This window comes from Quercus lobata, chromosome 7 (assembly GCF_001633185.2).
Source record: "Quercus lobata isolate SW786 chromosome 7, ValleyOak3.0 Primary Assembly, whole genome shotgun sequence".
NCBI classification, from domain to species: domain Eukaryota; kingdom Viridiplantae; phylum Streptophyta; class Magnoliopsida; order Fagales; family Fagaceae; genus Quercus; species Quercus lobata.
Genome location: NC_044910.1, coordinates 35,649,091 through 35,673,341, shown reverse-complemented (window position 1 = coordinate 35,673,341; position 24,251 = coordinate 35,649,091). Strand labels below are relative to the sequence as shown.

Genomic DNA, 24,251 nt, shown 5'->3' with positions numbered 1-24,251 from the left:
AAATTTAGAAAATAGAATATAAACCAAAGAAAAGCCGACTGGATAAGAATCAACAACACCAATTTGGTTGGTGCCTTGGTGGGATTTTAATGAAATAATGGAGGCCAAAACATAAGAGAAAGGGAGCAAGAAAAATTGCACTTGATAAAATGTGTGCCCTCCTGCGCTAGTAACAACCTTTCGGCACGGCCCTATCTATCTTTCTGGGTTGTCACAGATAATCCTCTACGAAATTATGAAAGAGACAGAGGCAGTAAGGCACTGATATTGACATTAGCAAAGTAAGCCCCATTATTGTGTCTGGGCATAGAAACAGAATCCAGTGTTTCTTTTTCCTTTTTTGGATTAGTCATCCCAATGAGAATGCGGGCTTTTTCTTTTTCCATTTTTGGAGCACAAAGAAGTATTACCAGACTACATAGTTTCAGTAACCCAAAAGAGGGAAGAAAGCCCATATAAAGTTCATGAGTATGAATAAGATTTCTCTACCACAACTAGAATAACATGCATCTAATCCTCATCACTAAAGATTGGGAATTCTCAAAGACCCAAAAATGATATGTGGTACTTTGTGCATGCATATAAACCTGATGCTAAGTGTGAAACAAACTTTTATGAAAATAAAAGATTTAACTATACCTTTTCTACCGCCTTTACATTTTTAAGCTACTTTCTACCCTTAGAAACACTTCCTTCTTCTTGATGGAGGGAATCTACAGTGTGTTGTATAGCAACCATGGCATGAAAATACATTAAGGCAGAAGGAAAACAAGAAAAAAGAAAAAAAATTGGGCATATTATTTCATCTATACTAGCCATAGACCTACGCAATGCGTGGAGATAAATAATTATTTTGTATTGTAATATAATGTATATGTAAGCGACTAAATCTCTAGTTTGAAATTAATCAAACAAGCAAAATAGTTTTACAAATGCGAATTTCGGGAATTTTCCCTCTCTACAGTATAATTTTTTCTCTAAAATTTTTTGAAGATAATTCATTCTACCTAATGAATAGTCAGTGCTTGCAGTAAATATGATTTGCACTACCTGATGAATATTCATATTCAATTTGGTGCAAATTCTCAGAGCCTTTTAAAGAAGACTTGCATTATCTTTCTTAGTGTTCCACCTTGAAGCAAAAATTCGAGAAATATATAGGTGCTTATAGCAACAATCTTGTAATTGTTTCCCAGAGCATTTCTCAGTTCTAAAATGTCACATTCTAAACTAGAATCAGTTAGTTCTAACTGCATATATTTTACTGGAATTGCTGGTTCAATAGGAGGGTGCGAACAAATGAGTCTTGCCAACAATATTCAGAAGCTTGTTTAGAACTGTGTCGAGAGGTGGACATTAAGGCTATTGATCTTTGGACTGCAATTCAGAAAAAGGACGGTTGGGCAACTGCTTGCTTCGCGTAAGTTTGCTGCATGTGTTGTAGGTTGGATTTAAATTGCAGTGTGGCCAACCTTAACTAGTTTCTTGAGGATCCATAGTCAACCCCCAAATTTTGGATTAAAGCTTGGTTGTTGTGTGCTTTCTTCACCAGGGATGGAATTTATTTATCAGTTGAGGGGAGCAAGATAATGGTGGAGATAATGAAGATTCTTAGAGACGCAGACCAAGAACCAAGCCTGCACTGGAAGTCATTGCCAACTGAATTTGAACAGGTTCTTGTGCCCAAATTTCGAGAGATTTTTGGTGAGAAGATCAAATCAAAAATATCTGAGGCTAGCTTACTTAGACAGATGAAATGGGAATAGGTCCTACATTATAGTATTGGTTATAATTTCTTTTTTTTTTTCCAATACCGAATACCTGATTGCAGTTTGAAAATTTAAGATTGATATAGCTAAAATTAAAGATTAAATTGATTGCAATCATGTTCTTTCATTCCCATGCGTCTGTATGTTTTTCTTTGTGCTTCTATTTTTTGCTGCATACATAGCAAAGGAAAATGTTATTGGCATACCTCCTATACACCCTCTATCGTACATATGATTTTGAATTAAAAGTTTTCATCTACTATTATCTAAAAATAATCAAAAGCTATTAATGACCTAGAAAAATCAAGAAATCGCCCCTCATGTGTGAAATTATAGAAGATCCCATTTAAGATCTAACAATTTCATTAAATTGACTAATTGAGTATGATTATTAAATGGGATAATTACACATAACCCACCTGTGATTTGGGCGAAAATCACTTTGGCTACCCATGGTTTGAAAAGTATCACTTAACCCACCTGTGGTATGTTTCCGTCAATCTCCGTAACCCACCTCAAGCCCAGTCGTTACAAAAACACCTCTTAACCCCAAAACACAACATAACGCAAATCAAAACACCAAAAACTCAGAAAATTTTTTAGAGAGAGACCTGTGGTGATATCAACGTGTTCTTCGTGATTTGAAGTGTCTGGAGGGGGAGAAAACACAAGTTTTGCAACATCGAAGCTAGGGAAAATAGTTTTGGTAAAAAAAATCAAGGTATTTGTGTCTGTTCTCGATTTAGGGTTTCAGATTTTGTTCAGGTGCCAAAACAAAAAATAGCACAAAAATGAAAGAAAAACAAGATCAAATGGGAGAGTTTTGTGAAAATTAATATTTGGACCCTATATTCAAAACTCCTAATTTCACCTCTCCCTGTAATCAAAACTCGTATATTTGGACCCTATATTCTAAAGACACTCTTTGTTTTCACCTCTCCCTGTATTCAAAACCTCGATGGAGTAAACCGCAATCGGCATAAGAGCCTTGAGCATTTGGATGAAGGAGACAGAGAGGCAGATGTAGGTGGAGTTAGAGAACCAGAGGGAAAGGGAGTACAGAGCTCCAATGGGTACCACAGATTTGAGGTAAAGGTCACAAGTCATGGTGGATGGGAGTTCCACGACCTTGAAAACTTTGACGAGAACTGGGTTTTTGATTTTTTGGAATTGGGTTTTTTTATTTTTAGGAACTGGGTTTTTAGGATGGGTACTTTGATTTTTAGGAACTGGGGTTTTTTTTTTTTTTGGTTGAAAAATATTCGTTTTTGTGCCCCCTACTGATTGTATAATGGAAGCTGTGAGGAAGAGGCATCATAATTCTGCGGCTACTGCAACAGCTGTAGGACTGATTCCAAGTCTTCTTTTGTGTGATCATATACCTCTAGATTTGCATCCTTTGGCATAGGATTTTCAAAATCAGAAGCAATATAGTTGCTTTCTTCACCTTTATCGCAGGTTGCCACTTCAGTTTTCTCATCCATTTTTTTCTTTAAGCGACAGAGGACAAAGGCTCTCTGGTGAGGAAGAGTTACTGTTGGTTGATACTCGTGCACAACCCAATTGGTCCTGACCCCATCACGAACACGACCTCTATGGAACACTAGAGTCTTCTTTGTACCAATCACATTGTCGGTGCCTTTGTCAGTACCCATTTCAAATCGTGGTTAGTTATAGTGATTTTGGGACAAAAGCAATTGTGGGTTTGGTTTAGAAATTTGAGATCTTGTGAAGTTTTTGTTGGATTGGGGGTTATACTATCTATAAAAAAGTGGTTAAAGATGATGTCCAGATCGTATACCAATACCACTTTTTGATCTTGTTTCTTTTTTATTTTTATGCTATTTTTTGTTTTGGGAGGAGAGAGATATAAAATTTGAGAAAAAATACATATTTACCCCTGATTTTAATAGAGGTGGGTTATGGAAAACAAACGGAACATAACACAAGTGAGTTAAGTGATACTTTTCAAACCACGGGTAGGCAAAGTAATTTTCGCCCAAACCACAGGTGGGTTTAGTGTAATTACCCCTTATTAAAATTAATGGATATGATAATTGGCTACAATAATAATGCAAGAGTAGTAAGCACAAAAAAAATGCAAAAAGCATTTTCCCAACTGAAGTACCTACTTGACTCGATTGCAAGTTTGGCGGGTTCAAATTTTCACTTATGTAAGTTATACGCAACGCTTCCTTATCATTTTAGTGAGGTTCACAAATACTCTTTTTTTAATCTCCACAGTTTTTTTTTTTCAACCAACCAATCATGTTTTTTATTTTAAAATATTAATAATAGCAATCAAACTATTTTCTAGAAGGGGGATAGAAAATTTGGATTTCAATCTAGTGCAATGGTTAGGGTTATTGACTTATTGCATCATGCAATTACTAAATGTAAAAGTTAAAATGGTAAAAATGCATTTAAACTTTTTAATCTTGTACTTCTTTTTCCATTTTAATTTTTACATCTCACAAAAAATAGTAATTTGCATGGTGCAACTCAATTTAAAAGATTTTGATTCATTTGGATAGTAAGGAAAAAGCCGTTGCGGTTTTGTTGCTATAGGCTTAATATGTTATTAGCAATGTGACTTGTACCAGGCCTAGCCCCTTCAGTTGGGCTGGGCCTAAGCCCTGTGACCTTTGTGACCAGGCCATCATAATCATTCCACAACCACTGTAAATAAAATAAAGTGGGATATTATGGTTCAACACTTCAACTCCCTCAACACTCAATTATTGCATTACCAGGAAAAGAAAAAACGAAAGGAAAAAAAAAAATGTACCATACCAAACTAAGGGAGGAAATACTTGCTTTTTTAGTGGCTTTATAATCCTTCACATATTTCTAGGGAGTAATGTTCATGACACAATTTTGTGCACAATTTTATGCCACAACTCGCCATGTGGCGAGTTGTGAGTGATGAAAGTGTGTTCTCACATGGCCTACCATCACACTTCCACCACTCACAACTCGCCACATGGTAAGTTGTGTCCTGAGCATTACTCATTTCTAGGACCAATGTTGTCATTAAAAAAGTTTTCATGGGGTGGGTCCGATGCTACATTTCTCAATGGGCTTAGTTAGCATTTTGATAAAAACAATAATTATTAGAATTGTGTGCGTTTAACATGTTTATTTGACTTTTTGGTGATTACTTTATGTTGAGAGAATGGACTCAAATATACTTGTACTTTGAAAAATAAGTAAAAATTAAATAAATAAATAAATAAAACTATACATAGGACAAAAAAAAGAAGTTATAAGCTAAAAGCATATGTTAACATTCTGTTTGCTTTTGATGGCAACAATAGAGTGAAACCAAGTCTAGCAATGCAAAAATCATCATCTATCACTACCCACTCTTTAGCAATGGACTCCTCACACTGTACAAATTATTAACGTTTTCATCAGACCATATCCAACATAATAAGCACAACTTTAGACTTGTATTATGGTTTACTTGAGCTACCCTAGTTATTTGCCTTAATAAGCAAGGTTTTGAAACCCGGACCGTTCAATGAACCGTAAAAGAGAGAGGTTCAAGGTTTTTGAGGTTGGACCGAGGTCGAACCGGGATCGAACCGTGATGACGTCATAATTAATTTAATAATTATTTAAATATAAATAATTATATTAAATTAGTATAAATATAAAAATTAACTAAAATAATTTAATTAAATATAAAAATTAACTAAAATAATTTAATTAAATATAAAAATCTATCTTTCAAATATATTTTTTATATCATAACTTTCCCAAAACAAATAAGAAATATTAAATACTAAGTAAAGGTAGATATGGTATTCTTTATTTATTTATATGTTGATTAGTTAAACTTGTGATAGCAATAATAATATACTAATTAGAAGGACACTTATATTATATTAAATAAAATAAAAGTTTTAAATTATTTAATAGTCTTAAATTAAAATAATTTTAGAATCACACAATTTTATATTTTTTTGGGCACAATTGTAAATTTGAATACCTATCAAATATATATAAACCCATTATTTTTCCTCTACTGCCTACTCTCTATCCCATCAGAATTACAACCCAAAAAAAAAAGCTAACAACCAAAAAAAACTAAGACAAATTTCGGTATTAAATTTTTTCTTTAAAAAAAATTGTAAATATTAATTAGAAGTACTTAATAATTAAGAGAGTTGTCACATCATGTTGGGAAGGTGAAAAGAATGGATGGCTGAAACTCTTCTTACCTTTCCAATGTAATCACGTGGAGGGCTTTGGAAAAACACAAATAAAAAAAATAATACAAAAACTAATGAGTGGAGTTAAAAGAGAGAAAGTGCAGACGGACAAAAGAAAGAGAAGGAGAAAAAGAAGAAAGAAGAAGGAGAAAAAGAAGGAGAAATAGCACCAGAGGATGAAGCGTTCACCAGCACTACCTCGTCCGCCACTCCACCGCCGTTCGTCCTCCTCTCCACCACCAGATTGGGTCAGATCGGCTTGTTCTTTTTTTTTTTTTTTTTTCTTGTTCTGATTCAACTTCATTGTAAGAATTGGATTTTGTTTTGTGTTTTGTGTTTGGATTATTTGAGATGTTTTTTGAGATTGAAGCAAAGTTAGATCGGCTTATTCTTCCCAGCAGTTGTGTTTCTTTTTCTTTTGTTTTTCTGTGTTTTTTTTTTTTTTAAAGGTTTAGATTCAAAGGGAACCGTGAGAAGCGGTCTTCTCACGGTTCTTAGAACCGTGCGGTTGAACCGCGGATCGAACGGTTCCTTGCTTTTTTGACATAGACGAGTTTTTAAGCTTAAAGAACCGTGATAGTGGGAGGTTCACGGTTTTTCCGGTCGAACCGTACGGTCCGGTCCGGATTTCAAAACCATGTTAATAAGACATGTTTCAATGAATGCCTACCTATTTCTTTTTCCCACATCATTTGAAATTTGGAACAACTCTTCTATCCCTTCTCATTCTAATTTGTTAGGACACATATGAATCATGTTAAGAACATATGTCATCTAGGATTGGCTAATCTCTTGACAAAACGCATTTTACTTGTAATTGGATAAATCTAGGATGTGTTTAATACTTCAAGGAATAAGAGTTCAAGTCCAAGTGTTAAAGTCATGCAAATCTATTCAAAAAAAAAGTGAAAAAGTGCTGGATTTTAAAGCTCGACAGATAGCATCTATCGAGGTTTAAAAGGCTTCTTTAGCCCGATGCTCGACAGCTGCTCAATAGATAACCTATTTATCGAGATCTACGAAAATCAGTTTTTCAAATCTGATTTTACACCAATCCGTGTATATTTGTTTAGGCTTTCTTTTCTCATAATCCTAAACATATATAAGGATTATTAAGGGCCGTCACAGCTAATGCAAGTAAATGCAACTTAATGCAAAGGTTTTTCACAAGCATATTGTGACTGGAGACATATGTCCTAGTTCATCTCTCTCTTACAGATAGCATCTATTGAGGTTTAAAAGGCTTGTTTAGCTCGATGCTTGACAGCTGCTCGATAGATAACCTATCTATTGAGATCTACGAAAATCAGTTTTTCAGATCTGATTTCACACCAATCCGTGTATATTTGTTTAGGCTTTCTTTTCTCGTAATCCTAAACATATATAAGGATTAGTTTAAGGGTCATCACAACTGATGCAAGTGAGTGCAACTTGATGCAAAGGTTTTTCACAAGCATATTGTGACCGGAGACATATATCCTAGTTCATCTCTCTCTTGAAGAAGGTGCTGCATGTGTACGCCGTAAGATTTTGTAACCAAGGAGTTTCATGATCTTCATCGTGTTGATGAACTGAAGAATTTTGTAGCCAACATCCTTTTCAAATTGGTGGTTAGTCATGTACTCACGTACTTGGATCAGTGCATTGATTGGCTAGTCACGTATTGAGAGCCGTGCATTGAAAATGAGAAATTGTCACTACAAAACAAGTCTAATTAGGTATTGGGATAAAGGTTCAACTGTAGGTTGGTATAAAGTACTGAGATTCCTTTACTTGTAACTGCTTGTTTTGATAATAGTGGATTTTTGGGAGTAGTGACCTTAAATTCACCCGATGGCATTTTTGCCTTGGATGTTTTTCCCATTTATAAACAAATCACCATGTCAACTTTATTTTTCACTGCATATTAACTTAGTTGGTGATTTGTTTGTGCTACCACGTGTATTACATGTTAATTGAATTAATTAATTAATTTGGTTAATTTATCATAAAGGGTCAATACATTCTTGGCCTATCATAATTGAAACAAAACCTTTCATCCTGAACTAATCCTTAACACTAATTGGTAAGAGCCCTGTCAATTTAAACAATATCTCTTTGGCACTTATTCATAAAAAATAATTTCTTCCCTAACACCAGCTAAAGATTCTCTAAAGTTTCATGCGTCAATCTGGTTTGTAGTCTCTGTCCACCTATTATTGGTGTTAGCATTATCTTAGCATTATCTTTTTCTCATAAGAATCTACTTTCTTATCACTTATTAGTTTTTATCATTAGCATGTGAAGGGCTCTTGTTTCGAGATAACATTTAATCATTAAAAAATATCTTTTTAAAAGTTGGGTCATGTTAAAAATACTTTAGAGTAATTTTTAATAAACTATTTTAAGAAAATGTTGACACTTTTTTAATGAAAAATATAAAAATTTGTAAAAAAAATTAATTAATTAATTATTTTTATCATTTTCCCATAAAATATTTTAAAAAATAGTTCATAAACCAGTGCCTTTAAGGCATCCATTAACTTTTCCCTGAAAAGTTAAGATGCTATGTTAAAAAAATAACTTTATTTAGCAAGAGCTTTTAAAAGTTAAGATGCAGTGTTAAAAAAAACAACTTTAAATAATAATAAAAAGTTAGAAAACGTAAAGAAGTAAAAATTCTTGTTGAGAAAAAATGGAGTAATTGTATATGTGCAATAACTATTGATCTTAGAATTTTACCAACGTATGCCTGTAGGGCATACGTTAATAAATCATTTGAAAAAAAAAAAAAAAAACTAAGAAAATGAAAATTAAAAAAAAAAAAAAAAAACTAACTTTTTTTTACCATCTTTTCAATTTTTCATAAAAAATTTCATAAAATGGTTGATTAATGTATACTCTTTATCTTAATCTTGCTTTAAATTTTCCTTTACACAAGAAAAATCTACAAAACATAGATGCTTGTTTTCTCTTCCTATCGTAATAATTAACTCTTAGCACTTTTATTTTTTAAAATTTTTTATTTTAGAAACTCTCAATAGACAGCAGTTGTTCTAATAAAATGACTTCCCTAGTTCCCTATGCACACGGGTAAAAAATAGCTAACTTTTTTTTTAAAGAAAATTTTAACCTATGGCGTCCGCTTCTGATAATAATTCTTTATTATTAGACTAAAAAATAACTAACTTGGTTAATGTGTCTGTGGTCTAAAAGTCTATACCATTTAATAATAAGGGTAAATGACATTTTAAACCTTTAATTTAGGAGTAATAAATTAAACTCTATAGTTTCAAAAGTAACAAATTAAGTTTTGATGTTTCAAAAACAAATTATACCCTTTATATAGTTTCTAAAGTAACAAATCAATTAAACCCTATACTTTCAAAAAGTAACAAATTAAAGCTCACTCATTTAAGTAGAATTAAATTGTGCCTAAAATTTAATACGATTGAGTTTTTAATTTTTAATTTTTTGAAACATTATGGTTCAATTTGTTATTTTTAAAATTATAAGATTCAATCTCAAACAAAATTTGAGTAATTAACCATTTCTTACTAAGAGCATTGTAGCTCAAATGACATTATTATTATTGTTATTATTATTATTATTAGAAAAGTCCAAGATTCAAATACCTTCTCCTCCATTGTATCTATAATATTTTTTTAAAGAGAATCATAAGATTGGATCTTAGGAAATTATCACCTTATATTTAAATCTTTCAATTCTTTCTAATTCTTAGTAAGATGAATGATATGTGATATTTAAAAATTTAGTGATCTTAAAAAAAATTCTCATAAACAACACAAAATCAAATAAATGTCACTTATAACAAAAACTTTGATGGGCTCCAGTGCCTCAAATGCGTTGAACTTGTGATGACACATTTCCACTTCCAATATATTGAATACTTTCATGAAGCTTTGCCCTTTGTCACAAATCAAACTAAATTAATATTGTAAGGTAGTTAAGGATTTAAACAGAATGATCCTCCCCCACCCTCCAAGATTTTACATATAGGTTTTACATATTATGAGAAAGATATTTTATGAGATACCTTCTTAGACTATAGATGCGCAAAAAGTGGCGGGTCAAGCTAAATATTCTTAAAATTATGTCCGGGCCATATGGCAAATATTCCATTAACTTTTTTTTCCTAATGGTCGATGTGACAATGACCAATGATTTGTTTAATTAACACTACACCCCCACAAAATAGCAAAATGGCCGTTTGCCCATGAGTAAATGACGAGACGAGGTCTATAAATTCCACTTAAAGTTGGGACGTGTATTTCTTCGGAGAGAAATGGTTGGACCAGTGAGACCTGAGTTTGTATTGTTTGGTTCTTCCATAGTTCAGGATAGTTTTAGCAACGAAGGATGGGGTGCTATTCTTGCTACCTTATATGCTCGTAAGGTATTTCTATTTTTCCTTTGTGCATTTAAGGGTGTGAGAAACAATTGTATGTTGTTATCCAAATTATGTGGTTATTCAAACGTTATAATTGTCTTGCACTGCACACTGGATTTGACATTTACTGTTTATTGTCACTTACATTTGTCATCAGAGATATTATTATGATCCTAATACGATGTGTCACAGATTTTTATCTTGTAATCGGTGGCAATTTATAATGGCGGGTTCCACATGACATAATCTGTTAACTGTGTTTTTATCTTGAGTTTGCTTAATTCGTTGATAGGATCATTGAGTATTCATTTGAAGGAGAGGTACAAACCAATTTGAAGAAAAATTTCTCTAATCTACTACGTGATAACTTGTTTATTAGTTATACCATGTAGCGGTAGAGGAGATTCCTACAAATTGGTTTTGAGGAAAAAAATTTCTAGCAATAGTTAAATGATATTTTAGCATGGATAAAACTTAGGTACAGTACCATAACTGCTGTTCCTTAGATTCTCTCTTAAGATTCAGCAATTTGAATACTTAACTAAAAAATACACTTCCATCTTATGTGAAAAAATCTACATAGCAGAATCTTAAAAGAAAAACCTAAGAAACAGCATTTAAATATTGTACCTAAATCTTGCCCTTTGAGTATATATCTGTAATAAGATCAGAGGATGGACATTAAAAAAAAGAAGATTTGATAGGATGAACATGCAGTCATTCACCACAGAGAGTCAAGGATAAAATAATGTTTGGATTTTATTACTACCTACAATCAACCTATACTTGTTCAGTCTAGGTCAAAATTTTGGATTGTACTGGCCATTTCAGTGAAATTTTATACCGTATCTTTTTATTTTTGTTTTGATAATCCATAATGTATCTTTATGATTTTTTTTTTTTTTGTAAACCTTTTATAAATTTATGTTACATTTATTTTCATATTCTTGTTTACTGTAAAGTGAGACATATACATAGAAGCAAAGTTTGTAGGTTTTGAACTGAGATGAAACATGGATAGGATCATTATTCGGAAGCATTTTGCAAATACCCTTCTGAATATTTAATTGAAAAGTAACTGAGACTGGCATAAAGGAAGCGAAGATTTATTGAAGAACTGGAAAATTGGCAGAAGCAATACAATACTGTTTGGGCCTTACTGGTGGTTCTGGTTAATTCTGCACTAAAGCCTTGTTAAGGCGTGTGCAAGGGGAAACACACTGGCCACATGACAATTAATCTGTTCTTGTTCAAAGAGAACTTGTCAAACAACAGTGCTATCAAAACTGTGGTTCATCATTGACTCTGTTAAGTGTACATTTTCATGCCCTATTAAGATTAGAAATAAACTGATTTTAAATTTGTAACTCTTGAAGGCAGACATATTTTTGCGAGGATACTGCGGTTGGAATTCCAGGCGTGCACTGCAGGTTTTGGATCAAATCTTTCCAAAGGTAATGTATGTTTGATTACACACATCATACTTGAAGGTTATAGATTCTTCCATGGCTTTATCTAAAATGGCATATATAGTAGATGTTTATTGCTAGTAAATCCACATTCCATAAGTAGGCGTAAAAACAAGAAAAAAAATTGATATTTCCATTTGAAATTGATTAATTTCGTGGTTCATATTCCATAGTTCATATGCCATAAAGCCTGACACAATACTGGGTTGAACTTATCACAAAGTGAATTCGGATTTACTGAAAACATCCATCAAATTCAAAATTGATTTCTTGGTGAGAAATATCTTATATGGTTGGACTTGAGAAACTCCAAGGCTCTCTTGTTTATCTAGGTTCAGTTGTTGCAGTCAGGAGGCTGCCAGCATTTTTCTCTAGGCATATGCACGATTCCTCATACTCTTGTACTTTTCCTTTCTTTTGGTATTCTAATAAGTTAAATTTTTATGTGTTATTATGTTAGGATGCCCCAATACAACCTTCATTGGTGATTGTCTATTTTGGTGGTAATGATTCAGAGCATCCTCATCCATCTGGCCCAGACCCTCATGTACCACTTCCCGAGTATATTGAAAATATGAGGAAGATTGCCCTGCATCTAAAGGTATTGATTCTATCGAATTGATTCTTCAGCACTGGTGTACAACTTCATTGCAATTTGAAAACTTTGACATGAATTATTTTGGTTGTTAGACCCTTTCAGAGAGGACTCGCCTTATTTTTCTTAGTGCTCCTGCTGTCAACGAGGAACAAATTCGCGACACATTAAGGTGCTCATAATGATAACTTTAATTGTAATAGTTTCTTTCTTTCTGTATAGGAGTTAATAATTCAGTTCTAATAGCACATATTTTTATTGAAACCAGTGATAAATTGGGAGAGCTGAGTCGGACAAATGAGTCGTGCAGAATATATTCAGAAGCTTGTTTGGAGCTGTGTAGGGACTTGGATATTAAGGCCATTGATCTATGGACTGCTATTCAGAAAAGGGATGATTGGTTGACAGAATGCTTTACGTAAGTTTGCTTTCAGATGTGATGCTCTTTTGTTGTCATTATTATTTTGCTGTGTAATCAATAATCATAAACAGGTCACTGAAAACAGAAGAAACAAAAAACACAAATTAACAAAAGGAGGGAATCAAACCTTTTTGTTCCCACTTGAAGCGGATGAAAACATAAACGTTGAACTCTATGGAAGAGTGCTAAAGCTACTATCAATTTTATTTTAAAAGACTTCCAAACTGACATGACAATGAAGTTGATTGGTGTCACTCCAACAATCTAATAAATAAATGTTTGATTAATTTTCTTTTTGATTGGTAATACATCAGTTTATAAAATTTATGTTTTAAAATTTGTAGAATTCCTTGTATCACTCTGATATTAAAAAATGTTATTTTCAAATTTACTTGCCTTAATTGTTCATCAGACTACTCTATGATCCTTCTTCAGGGATGGAATTCATTTGTCGTCTGAGGGGAGCAAGATTGTAGTAAAGGAAATAATGAAGGTCCTTGGGGAAGCAGAATGGGAACCAAGTCTACACTGGAAATCATTGCCTGCTGAATTTGGAGAGGATTCACCCTATGATCCAGTCAGTCCTGATGGCAAGACCACCATGAATATCTCTGAGGTCAGCTTCGGCAGAAACATGCAATGGGAATAGAAAATTAATAAGTAAATAAATTTAATGAATACTAGCATCTGAGCATGTGCAAAATTATTAGTAGTCATTCATTAAAGCATATATACAAGTTTTTTGTTCACAACCTGGCAGTTGCTTGGTGTGGTTATTGTGTTTTTCATTTTTTTTTCAAACAATTCGGTTGTGACAGCCCTGTGATTGAGTTAAAAATAACAATTAGTGTGGTTATTGTGCTTAAATGGCTCATATGCAGTGTCTTCTTTCTCAATGTTTGTTATGTAATCATCTGATTCTTTAGCATTAAACTTTATTGAGTAAAAAAAAAATAATGTTACTTTGATATTTTAATTAATGAGAACAGTCTGGCGATATTCCAATTTTCTTCTTGTAGAGTTTTTTTTTTTTTTTTTTTTTTTTTGAGAAACTTCTTCTTATAGAGTTCAAAGATTAAAGATATAACCAAAGTACCTTGCTTTCATCAACGGTTTTGTAAATGGAACATGGACGGAATGTTAAATATTTATTTCCTAAGTAATGCTAGAGATGTTATAAATTTTATTACACAAATATTATAATTCATAAAAATGTTGAAATAGTACTAATCTCATTTATTATCGTGATTTATTATCACTTCTATTGTTACGTTGTAAAGTCTTTTTGCTTTAAGAATTTTTCACTTTATAAAATGTCTTGAAATTGGACTCTAGTGCTCGCATATTGGTTGTAGTGAAAGAGAGGATAAACGATATCATCCTGGGATTAAAAAAAATTGATATATATGTATACTTCAATAAAAACAATCTTTTAATATTAGCTAGTGAATTATAGTATTATCCAATTTTCTCATGAATGAGTGTACTTAGGTTCGAATTTCTTTTTCTCCACTTGTTATAAGGAAAAAGAGGAAAAAAAATAGAGTAAGTTAATCTATTTGTCTCCTATTGACAAAATCTCCAAATAAATTTAATAATAAGGTAAATTAACATTTAAACCTGTTTGTGACTTGAATTGACCATCAAATAATGAACAATAATTAATTTTAAATGATATGCGCTACAGTGCTACTTCAAATTGATCACCATTCCAAAACTAACGAAGGAAGGACTTTGCTTATGTTGTGAATATAAAACATCCTGCATGGTAGTGGGCTTTATTATAGTCCATCGCATATCTCTAGGCCCAACGTTGTCATTAAAAGAGTTTTAATGGGGTGGGTCCGAAACCACATTTCTTGATAGGCCTAGTTAGCCTTTTGATGAAACAGTAATCATTATAAGTAGAACTACATGAGCTTATTTGGATTTTGACTGATTGTGAGAAAGGAAAAAAAAATTGATGTTTTAAAAAACTTGACATAAGCCAAAAAAGTTAGAGCATTCACCATGAGAATTGTAAATGCCATATGTTCACAATATTTAGCATCAAGTCTCAAAAGTACTCAACAACTGGCTTGCTAAACTTGTAAAATTGTAATTTTTTTTTACATTGTGCTACAGTACCCTCGTAAATGTAGGATGGTGCTATAGCACAATGTCAAAAGATTATATTAATATTTTATTCCTAAATATCAGGCTTTTCTCTCTCATTCACACGATCTCTCATCTCTCTTTATCTTTCTCTGTCTCTCACTCACTTTCCTCTCTTTCTTCCTTTTCTCTATCATCTCTTCGTTTCTCTCTCATACCACTGCCATAGTCCAAACTCCAGATTCACTCTACAATCAACGGAGCTCCACCGTGATCATCAACCTAGTCTCAAACCCATATCAAAATTCCAATCCACAAATCCACCATACCGTATTACCATTGCTAAAGTGGTGCTATTCTTAACAATTGCTAATACCCACAAGAATTGGAGAGAATAGCCACTGTCTTTGCCACATAGAACCCAGATTTGTTCTCCAATTCTATCGGTGGAGATCAGCGTGGTGGCGCGATTGAGTTGGAGATCGGCATGGTGGGTTTCTAAATCGGCGAGATCAACAATGGTGGGTTTTTGGGTTCGGCGTTATGGTTGTTGTCGACGAGATCAACGATGGTGGTTGTTTCTTGTGGTTGTTGTTGGTGGTTTCTTTGTGTGTGTGTGTGTGTGTGTTTTTTTTTTTTTTCTTTTGGTGGTTCTTGTAGTGGCTATTTTTGTGGTTGTTGGTTGTGATTTTTGGTGGCTTCTTTTGTTTTTTTTTTTTTTTTCTTCTCTTGGTGGTTTTTGTGGTGGCTATTTCTTATGGTGGTTGTTGTTATTGGTGGGTTTGGTGGTTTTTTTAATGGGTTTTGGTGGTTGGCATGGCAGTGGCGTGGTGGTGGTTGGTAGCTAGTGGCGTGGTGGGTTTTTTGGAATGTGAGTGATAGTGGTTGTTAGTTTTTTTTTTTTTTTTTGATGGTGGCTGGATTTTTAAAATATATTTTACAGTGGTGGTGATCTTTTAGACCTAGAAAAATGAAGAGGAAGAGAGACTAAGGGAAAAGACAAAGAGAGGAGAGGAAGAGAGAGAAAGAGGTTGTGAAATTAATATTTTAATGAATAGATGATGTAAATAAGAAATGGGATGTTGAGTAAATTGTAAGATGGTGTGGGGCCCAATAATTCATGGGTCAGGCCCATTTATTCGTTGGGATCCAAAAGCCCAAGCCGAGGAAGGTGGTGGCCCAGGCTCGGCAATACAAGTACGAAATAGCCTTGGGACACAGCCGAGGACGATTCAGTCCTCGGCATGTCCGAGATCTCACAAGAAGAAAGGGCAAAAATGGTATAGAAACAACTTGGAAAAAAATCTAAAATATCTATGCCAATAGAAAAAGGTATGCTGGAAAGTATAACGATCAGGGAAAGCTGCCCTTACTGCCATTCAATACTCTGCACCTAACAGAGCCATACTCTCCAACTTTTACAACCACCCCCAACCACTCTGGGTATGGGCTGATGGGACAAGTATCAGTCTTGGAATGTCGATCCTACACGTGAACGAAGGATAAAAAAATACAGGCTAGTATAAAAGGAAAAGTAAGCAATTCCTAGCATGGGCTAGGAAAAATGGCCAAAAACCAGAGCCTCCAAACCCGCCTCCAAGAGAAAGACTCCTTGGGCGAAAACGACTTAATCATGTAGGAACACTACGAGAAACCCACAGTCTGGTGACTGAGGCCTAGCCTTTCAAACCCACGCTCTACAAATGATATTGTTTGGGCCTTTTTACGAGCGAGCCCAACACTGTTACGGTTCGTTACGAATCGTGCCCTTACAATTGGCGCCGTCTATGGGAAAGGCTTGTGTGTTGGCATAGGCGGTAGGTCGAGAGAGTTTCCTTGTCATTTCTAACAGCTGGTTATAGAGTTCTAGTGTAAAGTTCCACTAAGGGCTATGATTCTTGACTAGGGGCTACGCTTGGTAGCGTCAATAGCATGGATGATTCTAGGGGCTTGGCCGAGGGGCTAATTCCTCTAAAGCCAAGGTCTCACGCCAAAAACTGAGTTTTGGACAGAATCAAGGTATTGTATGGTCCTCGGACTCAAACCTATGGGGAAACCAACTATTTAGATGAGAAAACTGAGTTTTGGACAGAACCAAGGTATTGTATGGTCCTCGGACTCAAACCTATGGGGAAACCAACTACTTAGATGAGAAAACTGAGTTTTGGACAGAATCAAGGTATTGTATGGTCCTTGGACTCAAACCTATGGGGAAACCAACTACGATGAGAAAACTGAGTTTTGGACAGAACTAAGGTTTGTATGGTCCTCGACTCAAACCTATGGGGAAACCAACTACTTAGATGAAAAACTGAGTTTGGACAGAACCAAGGTATTGTATGGTCCTCGGACTCAAACCTATGGGGAAACCAACTACTTAGATGAGAAAACTGAGTTTTGGACAGAACCAAGGTATTGTATGGTCCTCGGACTCAAACCTATGGGGAAACCAACTACTTAGATGAGAAAAACTGAGTTTTGGAAGAAAAACTGAGTTTCGTGAAGTCGGCTACTTAATAAAAATTCTAAGTTTCTCAATCCTCGGCTCAAATACCATAAAAGGTTAAAACTATTAAAGTTGTTAAGAAAATGGTGAAACGCCCTACTACTCAGCAAACTGGAGGGGCTGTTCATTTTGTGGGTTGTATGTCTTCGGATGATTACTTCCTACACCGCATCGAGCATTCAGTTGTCATCTCGGCTATTTTGGGGTAAGTGTTGTTTTCGCAGGTCGGCATTATTATGCCAAACCATTCTATTAAAGTCGTGATAATATCTTTTCCTTAGCAAGAATTTTGACCCTAAGTGTCATTAGTTCAAGTCTGTATTATTGTGCCGAACAGCACTCGTAAGTTCATAATAGCGCCTTTTTCTTTGATAAGGGATTTCGGCCCTAAGTATTGTGCTCTAAGGTCGGCGGTATTGTGCCAGGCTGCCTCAATAAGCTCACCATAACGTTCCTTTCTTTTTCTTCTTAATAGGGGTTTCAACCCTAAGTATCACTAATTCGATTCAGTAGTATTAAGTCGGATAATGTCTATAAACACAGAGTAAGATCTTTTTATTAACTAGGATTTCGGTCTTAGACATCGGTCAAAGTGTAAAAATGAAAAAGAATTCACAAGATAGTATGTCTATTCACGGCGTAACCATTTCAGAAATAAAGAGATAGAATGTGTGAAATAAAGCAATAACCACTTTTATTAATATAAAGAGGTATTGCAACGTACAAAGAAGGGCTTAAACAAGCCTATACAGAAAGTGGATTACAAAAATAATAAAAGGAAAATAACAACAATATAACAAATAAACGGTCAAATGTCTTCTTAAAACTCGTCTCCGAAATCCTTCCAAACTCTGTCCCAGTAGTGCCCATATTGAGAGAAGGACCTTCTTCAGAAAAAGATGGAGGAGATGAAGAGAAAGAAGGAGGACAAGAAGAGGAAGAAGGAAAAGCGCCAAGATGAATCTGGCGGTGGAAAGAAGAAGAAAGAGAGGTAAAAGGAGAGGTAAAAGGAGGCACCAGTGGAGAAAGAGAGGAAGAAGCAGGGACGCTTTGTCCCTGCATCAGTCCTGACTCCTAACACGCTGGTGCCATATTAGCTATGCTCGTAAGAGAGCGGCTGGTACTGTTAATGGGTGACCCCAGCTCAGTTGCGCCAAAAGCCTGACGCGACTAGCCCCTGCTTCGGATTTTGGCTGAAAGGAGGGTGAGAAGTAGTTTGAGTCTCTGCCATCCCTGCCCCGACCGAACCATCTTTAGCTTCATAAGAACATGGAATTTCTGAGAAGGGAATGGCTCCTTCATTACTTGCTCCTATTTTGAACGAATTACAAATTAAAGTATAACCAGCGGGTAAAAGTAGACTCTGGAGGAGTCTAAGGGTCTCAGATTTCAGGGGGATTAAAAGGGTTCATGTATAGGAGAAAATAACCTCTTACTTTTTCTTTTTATATGAGGGGCGAAACGGAAGGTATTTAATATGTTCAGATTTCCAAGAAAATCTGTAAACGAGAATATGCCCGCTCCACTTCCCCACACCATCAATAACCGTTAAATTTGAATGGTCTCGTAAAGGTAAACTATTAAAGACACGTTTTGGATAACCAAACAGCATGAACGCGTTATGAATAAATTCAGAGGAATGTCTCATAGACCGGTACATTTCCTGGGCAGATGAAGAGACGCCAACATTAATAAAGGGCTGAGTTAAACGAGCTATAATAAAGGCTTGGTATTACCAAAACCCTCCTCTCCAACCAAGAGGTTGGACAGCAGGGTTTTTAGGGGCTATTGTGGGGCCCAATAATTCATGGGCCAGGCCCATTTATTCGTTGGGATCCAAAAGCCCAAGCCGAGGAAGGTGATGGCCCAGGCTCGGCAATACAAGTACGAAATAGCCTTGGGACACAGCCGAGGACGATTCAGTCCTCGGCATGTCTGAGATCTCACAAGAAGAAATGGCAAAAATGGTATAGAAACAACTTGGAAAAAAATCTAAAATATCTGTGCCAATAGAAAAAGGTATGCTGGAAAGTATAACGACCAGGGAAAGCTGCCCTTACTGCCATTCAATACTCTGCACCTGACAGAGCCATACTCTCTAGCTTTTACAACCACCCCTAACCACTCTGGGTATGGGCTAATGGGACAAGTATCAGTCTTGGAATGTCAATCCTACACGTGGACGAAGGATAAAAAAACACAGGCTAGTATAAAAGGAAAAGTAAGCAATTCCTAGCATGGGCTGGGAAAAATGGCCAAAAACCAGAGCCTCCCAGCCCGCCTCCAGGAGAAAGACTCCTAGGGCGAAAACGACTTAATCATGTAGGAACACTACGAGAAACCCACCGTCTGATGACTGAGGCCTAGCCTTTCAAACCCACGCTCTACAAATGATATTGTTTGGGTCTTTTTACGAGCAAGCCCAACACTGTTACGGTTCGTTACAAATCGTGCCGTTACAGATGGTATGGTATAATTGATAAAGTAATTTTTTGAAATGGTAAAATAAGATAGGATGACATTTTCTACTATAAATGCTCTTAAAAGCTAAAATCTAAAAGCAAAAGCTACACATTCCCATCTGCTTTTGATGGTAACAAAGAATCTTTCATAAACAATATTTGCACATGAAAAATCTACAGATCATATATCTGTATATATTAAGAGAATTCAGAAAGTTAGTTATTGCTTTTTTTCCTGTTAAAAATATTCTAAGTTAACTAATCAACAACTTAAAAATGGAGATAAAATAATAAATTGGCAAAAGAAAGTTAGTTATTATTATTTTTTTTTTCAAAAATACCCCTATCTAAAACTTAAAAATGAGATTAAAATAGTAAATTGACAAAAATAATAAGTTCTTACTTCTACGTTGAAATGCCCTTCTAATAAGTTTCTACTTTTACATTAATTTAAATTCTAACTTTTACTCTCTAACTCCCTATAAAATAGGATCACTCTTTTGTTAATTTTAAAACTCCTCCAATCTACAAAACTCACCCCACATTTTTTTTGGTAATTAGATAAAGTAGAAATCTTAAATTATAATAAATGTAAATTATTAATCTATATTCAAAAAATAGAAGAGCATCTAAGCACATGCATGATTAGAATATATATATATATATATATATTTATATATATGGATTTTACACATATGTTCTTTTTTTTTTTAGAAACCACCCCAAGAATAGGGGGGAGCAATACATTCAGGGAAATCAGAACAATATACAGCAGATAAGTTCGGAGGAACATCCTACATCCAGACTTGATAAGTAGAAAAATTACAAGCCATTCGAGCCAAACCATGAGCAACTCTATTCCCTTGTCTGCGAGTGTGGCAGAACGACACCTTGTGAAAGGTTTTGGATAGAAGATTAATGTCTTTAAGGATGTGACCAAAGCTTGAAGACACAAGTTCTCCCTTATTAATGGCTTTGATGATGACCTCCGAGTCGCCTTCAAAGATTACCTTGTTAAAGTTCAGATCCCTTGCTAGGCAGATTGCACTACGCGCTGCCAACACTTCCACTGTCTCTACAGAAGTAGGTAGAGGAATAGGATGTGTATAGGCAACCATAACTAGACCTTGGTCGTTCCGGATAATGGCTCCCAAACTAACAAGGCCTTTGGATGAGAAAGTGGCACCGTCAAAGTTAACCTTCATCCAACCCGGAGGAGGAGGAGACCATTTAGCTGATTTGATTGTGGGAGGAGCACGGTGGGGAGTGGAGGAAGCAAGCTAGAATTCCTGGAGGTTTTCAAGGGCAGTTGAGTTGATTTTCTCAATTGGAAGAGCCTTTTCACCAACACGGATCTGGTTCCTGCGCGCCCAAATTAGCGCTACTGTCATGGCAAATAATTCCGATAGGTTGTTATGATCCTGGCTGATTTGAATGACATCCAGCAGAAAAGTGCATTTCACAGCTAGTTTGGTTAACCAACTAAAATGAACCTTCCATACCGGATACAGACAAGAGCAGGACTAAAGAGCATGGAAAGATGTTTCCTTATCGAGATAGCAATGTGGGCAGGAGTCGTCAGTCAAAATTTTCCTCTTCCTGAGGTTCACTCTGGTGGGTAAGGCCTCCGAACCAGCTTTCCACAGGAGAGATTTCACTCTATTTGGATTTCTAAGGTTCCAAATACCCCTCCAAACTTTAGTCAGCGACAAATCAGAGGAAGAAGGCCCGTCATTCATTTCACACTTCAAGAGCAATTTATAACCGGATTTGACGGAGTAAAGCCCATTAGAATTCCTAGGCCAAAATAGCACATCCTTACAGCTATCTAGGCTTAGAGGGATGGCTTTGATCAAAGTGGCTTCATGAGGCAAGAAGGAGTTATCAATCACATTTTCAAGCCAGCAACATTTATCATGGTCAATCAAAACAGAAACTTTGGCATCATAATCAAGAGGGCTATAAGAGGAGATTACCTTTGGGGCCGAGGGGTTGGAAGCCAGACATCATGGAAAATATGAATAGAGTCACCGTTGCCCACTCTCCATTGAAGGCCTTTTTTAATCACATCCCTGCCCTTCAAGATACTTTTCCAAGCAAATGAACCGTTACCTTCTTTGGCATCAAGAATGGAACCATTTAGGAAGAACTTCGCTTTGAAAAACCGGTGAAAAAGAGAGTCATTGTTGGCCAGCAGCCGCCAGACCTGCTTAGTAAGCATAGCTTCATTGAATTTTTGAAGTTCTTTGAATCCCATACCTCCAAGGTCTTTTGGCTTACAAAGTGCACTCCATTTAGTCCAGTGAATTTTCCTTTGATTCCCCCGCTGCCCCCACCAAAATTTTCTAATCAAGGACTTAATCTCCTCACAAAGGGTAATTGGGATTTTGAAGCAACTCATCGCAAAGGTTGGAATTGCCTGGATGACAGCCTTGAGGAGAATTTCTCGCCCCGCTTGGGATAGCAACTGCTCCTTCCAGCCTTGGAGCTTAGCTAAGATCTTCTCTTTAATGAACATCAAGCTTGCTTTTTTGTGTTTTCCAACTAAGGATGGGAGGCCGAGATATTTCTCATGGTTTTTGACCTCTTGAACTCCCAAGAGTTCCTTGATTTGGTTGAGAATATTTGGAGGGGTGGACTTGCTGAAAAAAAGGCCAGTTTTGTTTCGGTTGAGCTGCTGCCCCGAGGCTTTCTCATAGACATTCAGTAAGTTTTGGACGTTCTGGCACTCAGCGATAGTGGCTCTGCAGAAAACCAGGCTATCGTCCTCAAAAAATAGGTGTGTTAATCTCGAGCCCTTCTTACAAATGGAAACCCCTCGGATATGACCCTCCTCTGCTTCTTTATTTAATAAACCGTGAAGCCCTTCTGAGCATATAAGAAAAAGGTAAGGAGACAGTAGGTCTCCTTGCCTAAGACCACGAGAAGGATGAATAATGTCCGAGGGATCGCCATTGACTAGGATGGAATAGCTGACTGTAGTGATGCATTCCATGATAAGGGCAATCCACCTTACATCAAAGCCCATTTTCTTCATCAATCCCTCAAGAAAAACCCATTCCATGCGGTCGTAAGCCTTGCTCATATCCAACTTGAGCACCATAAAGCCCGATTTTCCATGTTGGTGGTTTTTCATGTAATGGAGGGTTTCGAATGCCATGAGGATGTTATCCGTAATAAGTCTCCCTGATTGAAAAGCACTCTGGTTTTTCGAAATCACTGCTAGAAGGACTGCCTTTAATCTGTTGGCAAGGACTTTTGAGACAAGTTTGTAGACAACATTACATAAATTAATTGGCCTAAATTCAGTAATAAATTCAGGAGATTTAACTTTTGGAATTAGAGTAATATACTATTTTTCCATATATGATTGTATGATTGATGTTTGTTTTGTTTCTAGCCCTTCACATGTATCAGTTTTAATGCTGACACTACTGCTAAATACACGGGTCCCGTGTATTTAGTAATGGTGACAGCGGACCCATGTATTTAGCAATGGTGACAGCATTGAAATTGATACACGTGAAAGGTTAGAAACTAAACAAACATCAATCATAGATTCTACACACATGACTGACCCGTGTATTTAGCAGTGGTGTCAGCATTGAAACTGACACATGTGAAATGTTAGAAACAAAACAAACATCAATCATAGAGTCTACACACACAACTCTACACCATGCCCAGTCGTATTAGACTCTCAGCACTTGTTCTAAAAAAAAAATAACTTCTTTATGCATACGGGTAAAAAAAATCACTAACTTTTGTTTTTTCTAGAAGCAAAAGATCACTAAGTGCCCGTTTGTTTCCACATTTTGAACCCAAAAAGCGCTTTTTGAAAAAAGCCAAACCAAAATATGCGTTTGGTGAAAACGCGCAATGTGCGTTTTCAGTGGGTTACCGTTGTAAAATTAAAATTACGGAAATACCCATCAAATAGCACAAACCCACAGCCACAATCCAAAAACACATACCAAAAATACACATAGAAAGACAGAAAGAAAGAAGAAGAAGAGGAAGAAGAAGATGAAGACGAAGATTAAAATCATTACCCAAAACACAAACCACAATCCAAAAATACAGAAATCAAACAGCACAAACCCACGGCCAAACAACCATAAACACATAGAAAGACAGAAAGAAAGAAGAAGAAGAGGAAGAAGAAGATGAAGACGAAGAAAGACCGAACCCACAGTGTTCAGTTCAGGTCGTGAGGCTTCTCAATTTTCAGTTCAGGTCCGCGAGCAATTTGCTTCATATAAGTCAAGAAGCGGAAGTGGAGATCTTTTGGAAATCAAGTGGAAAAAAAAAAAAAAAAAAAAAAAAAA

At 35.6% G+C, this 24,251-nt stretch overlaps 4 protein-coding genes across 4 annotated transcripts; 2 read left to right on the top strand and 2 right to left on the bottom strand.

Annotated features, from left to right (window-relative positions):
- The first annotated feature begins 868 nt into the window (after positions 1 to 868).
- On the top strand, positions 869 to 2,974 carry LOC115951972 (GDSL esterase/lipase At2g38180-like). The gene is made up of 5 exons (XM_031069081.1): positions 869 to 876; positions 1,286 to 1,420; positions 1,553 to 1,673; positions 2,688 to 2,858; positions 2,960 to 2,974. Exons 1-5 carry the CDS (start codon positions 869 to 871, stop codon positions 2,972 to 2,974), a joined length of 450 nt encoding a protein of 149 aa, XP_030924941.1.
- Positions 2,975 to 10,271: 7,297 nt separating this feature from the next.
- Positions 10,272 to 13,660, top strand: LOC115953968 (GDSL esterase/lipase CPRD49-like). Its single transcript, XM_031071807.1, has 6 exons — positions 10,272 to 10,382; positions 11,753 to 11,830; positions 12,306 to 12,446; positions 12,536 to 12,612; positions 12,709 to 12,858; positions 13,297 to 13,660. Exons 1-6 carry the CDS (start codon positions 10,272 to 10,274, stop codon positions 13,508 to 13,510), a joined length of 771 nt encoding a protein of 256 aa, XP_030927667.1. The 3' UTR covers positions 13,511 to 13,660.
- A 7,057-nt stretch (positions 13,661 to 20,717) lies between these two features.
- On the bottom strand, positions 20,718 to 21,128 carry LOC115951971. The gene has a single exon (XM_031069080.1). It carries the CDS (start codon positions 21,126 to 21,128, stop codon positions 20,718 to 20,720), a length of 411 nt encoding a protein of 136 aa, XP_030924940.1.
- Positions 21,129 to 21,895: 767 nt separating this feature from the next.
- Positions 21,896 to 23,083, bottom strand: LOC115951970. The gene has a single exon (XM_031069079.1). The coding sequence runs from the start codon at positions 23,081 to 23,083 to the stop codon at positions 21,896 to 21,898; it is 1,188 nt and encodes a 395-aa protein (XP_030924939.1).
- Between the last annotated feature and the right edge of the window lie 1,168 nt (positions 23,084 to 24,251).

Excerpts from the sequence above, each read along its gene's own strand:
- LOC115951972 (XM_031069081.1), top strand. Across the intron at positions 1,421-1,552 it reads TGGGCAACTGCTTGCTTCGC|GGATGGAATTTATTTATCAG; the intron begins GTAAGTTTGCTG and ends TTTCTTCACCAG. Across the intron at positions 1,674-2,687 it reads TGCCAACTGAATTTGAACAG|ACACTCTTTGTTTTCACCTC; the intron begins GTTCTTGTGCCC and ends TATATTCTAAAG.
- LOC115951971 (XM_031069080.1), bottom strand. The coding sequence starts at position 21,128 with ATGAAGGTTAACTTTGACGGTGCCACTTTCTCATCCAAAGGCCTTGTT.
- LOC115951970 (XM_031069079.1), bottom strand. The coding sequence starts at position 23,083 with ATGGCATTCGAAACCCTCCATTACATGAAAAACCACCAACATGGAAAA.
- LOC115953968 (XM_031071807.1), top strand. The coding sequence starts at position 10,272 with ATGGTTGGACCAGTGAGACCTGAGTTTGTATTGTTTGGTTCTTCCATA. Across the intron at positions 10,383-11,752 it reads CTACCTTATATGCTCGTAAG|GCAGACATATTTTTGCGAGG; the intron begins GTATTTCTATTT and ends TAACTCTTGAAG. Across the intron at positions 12,613-12,708 it reads CAAATTCGCGACACATTAAG|TGATAAATTGGGAGAGCTGA; the intron begins GTGCTCATAATG and ends TATTGAAACCAG.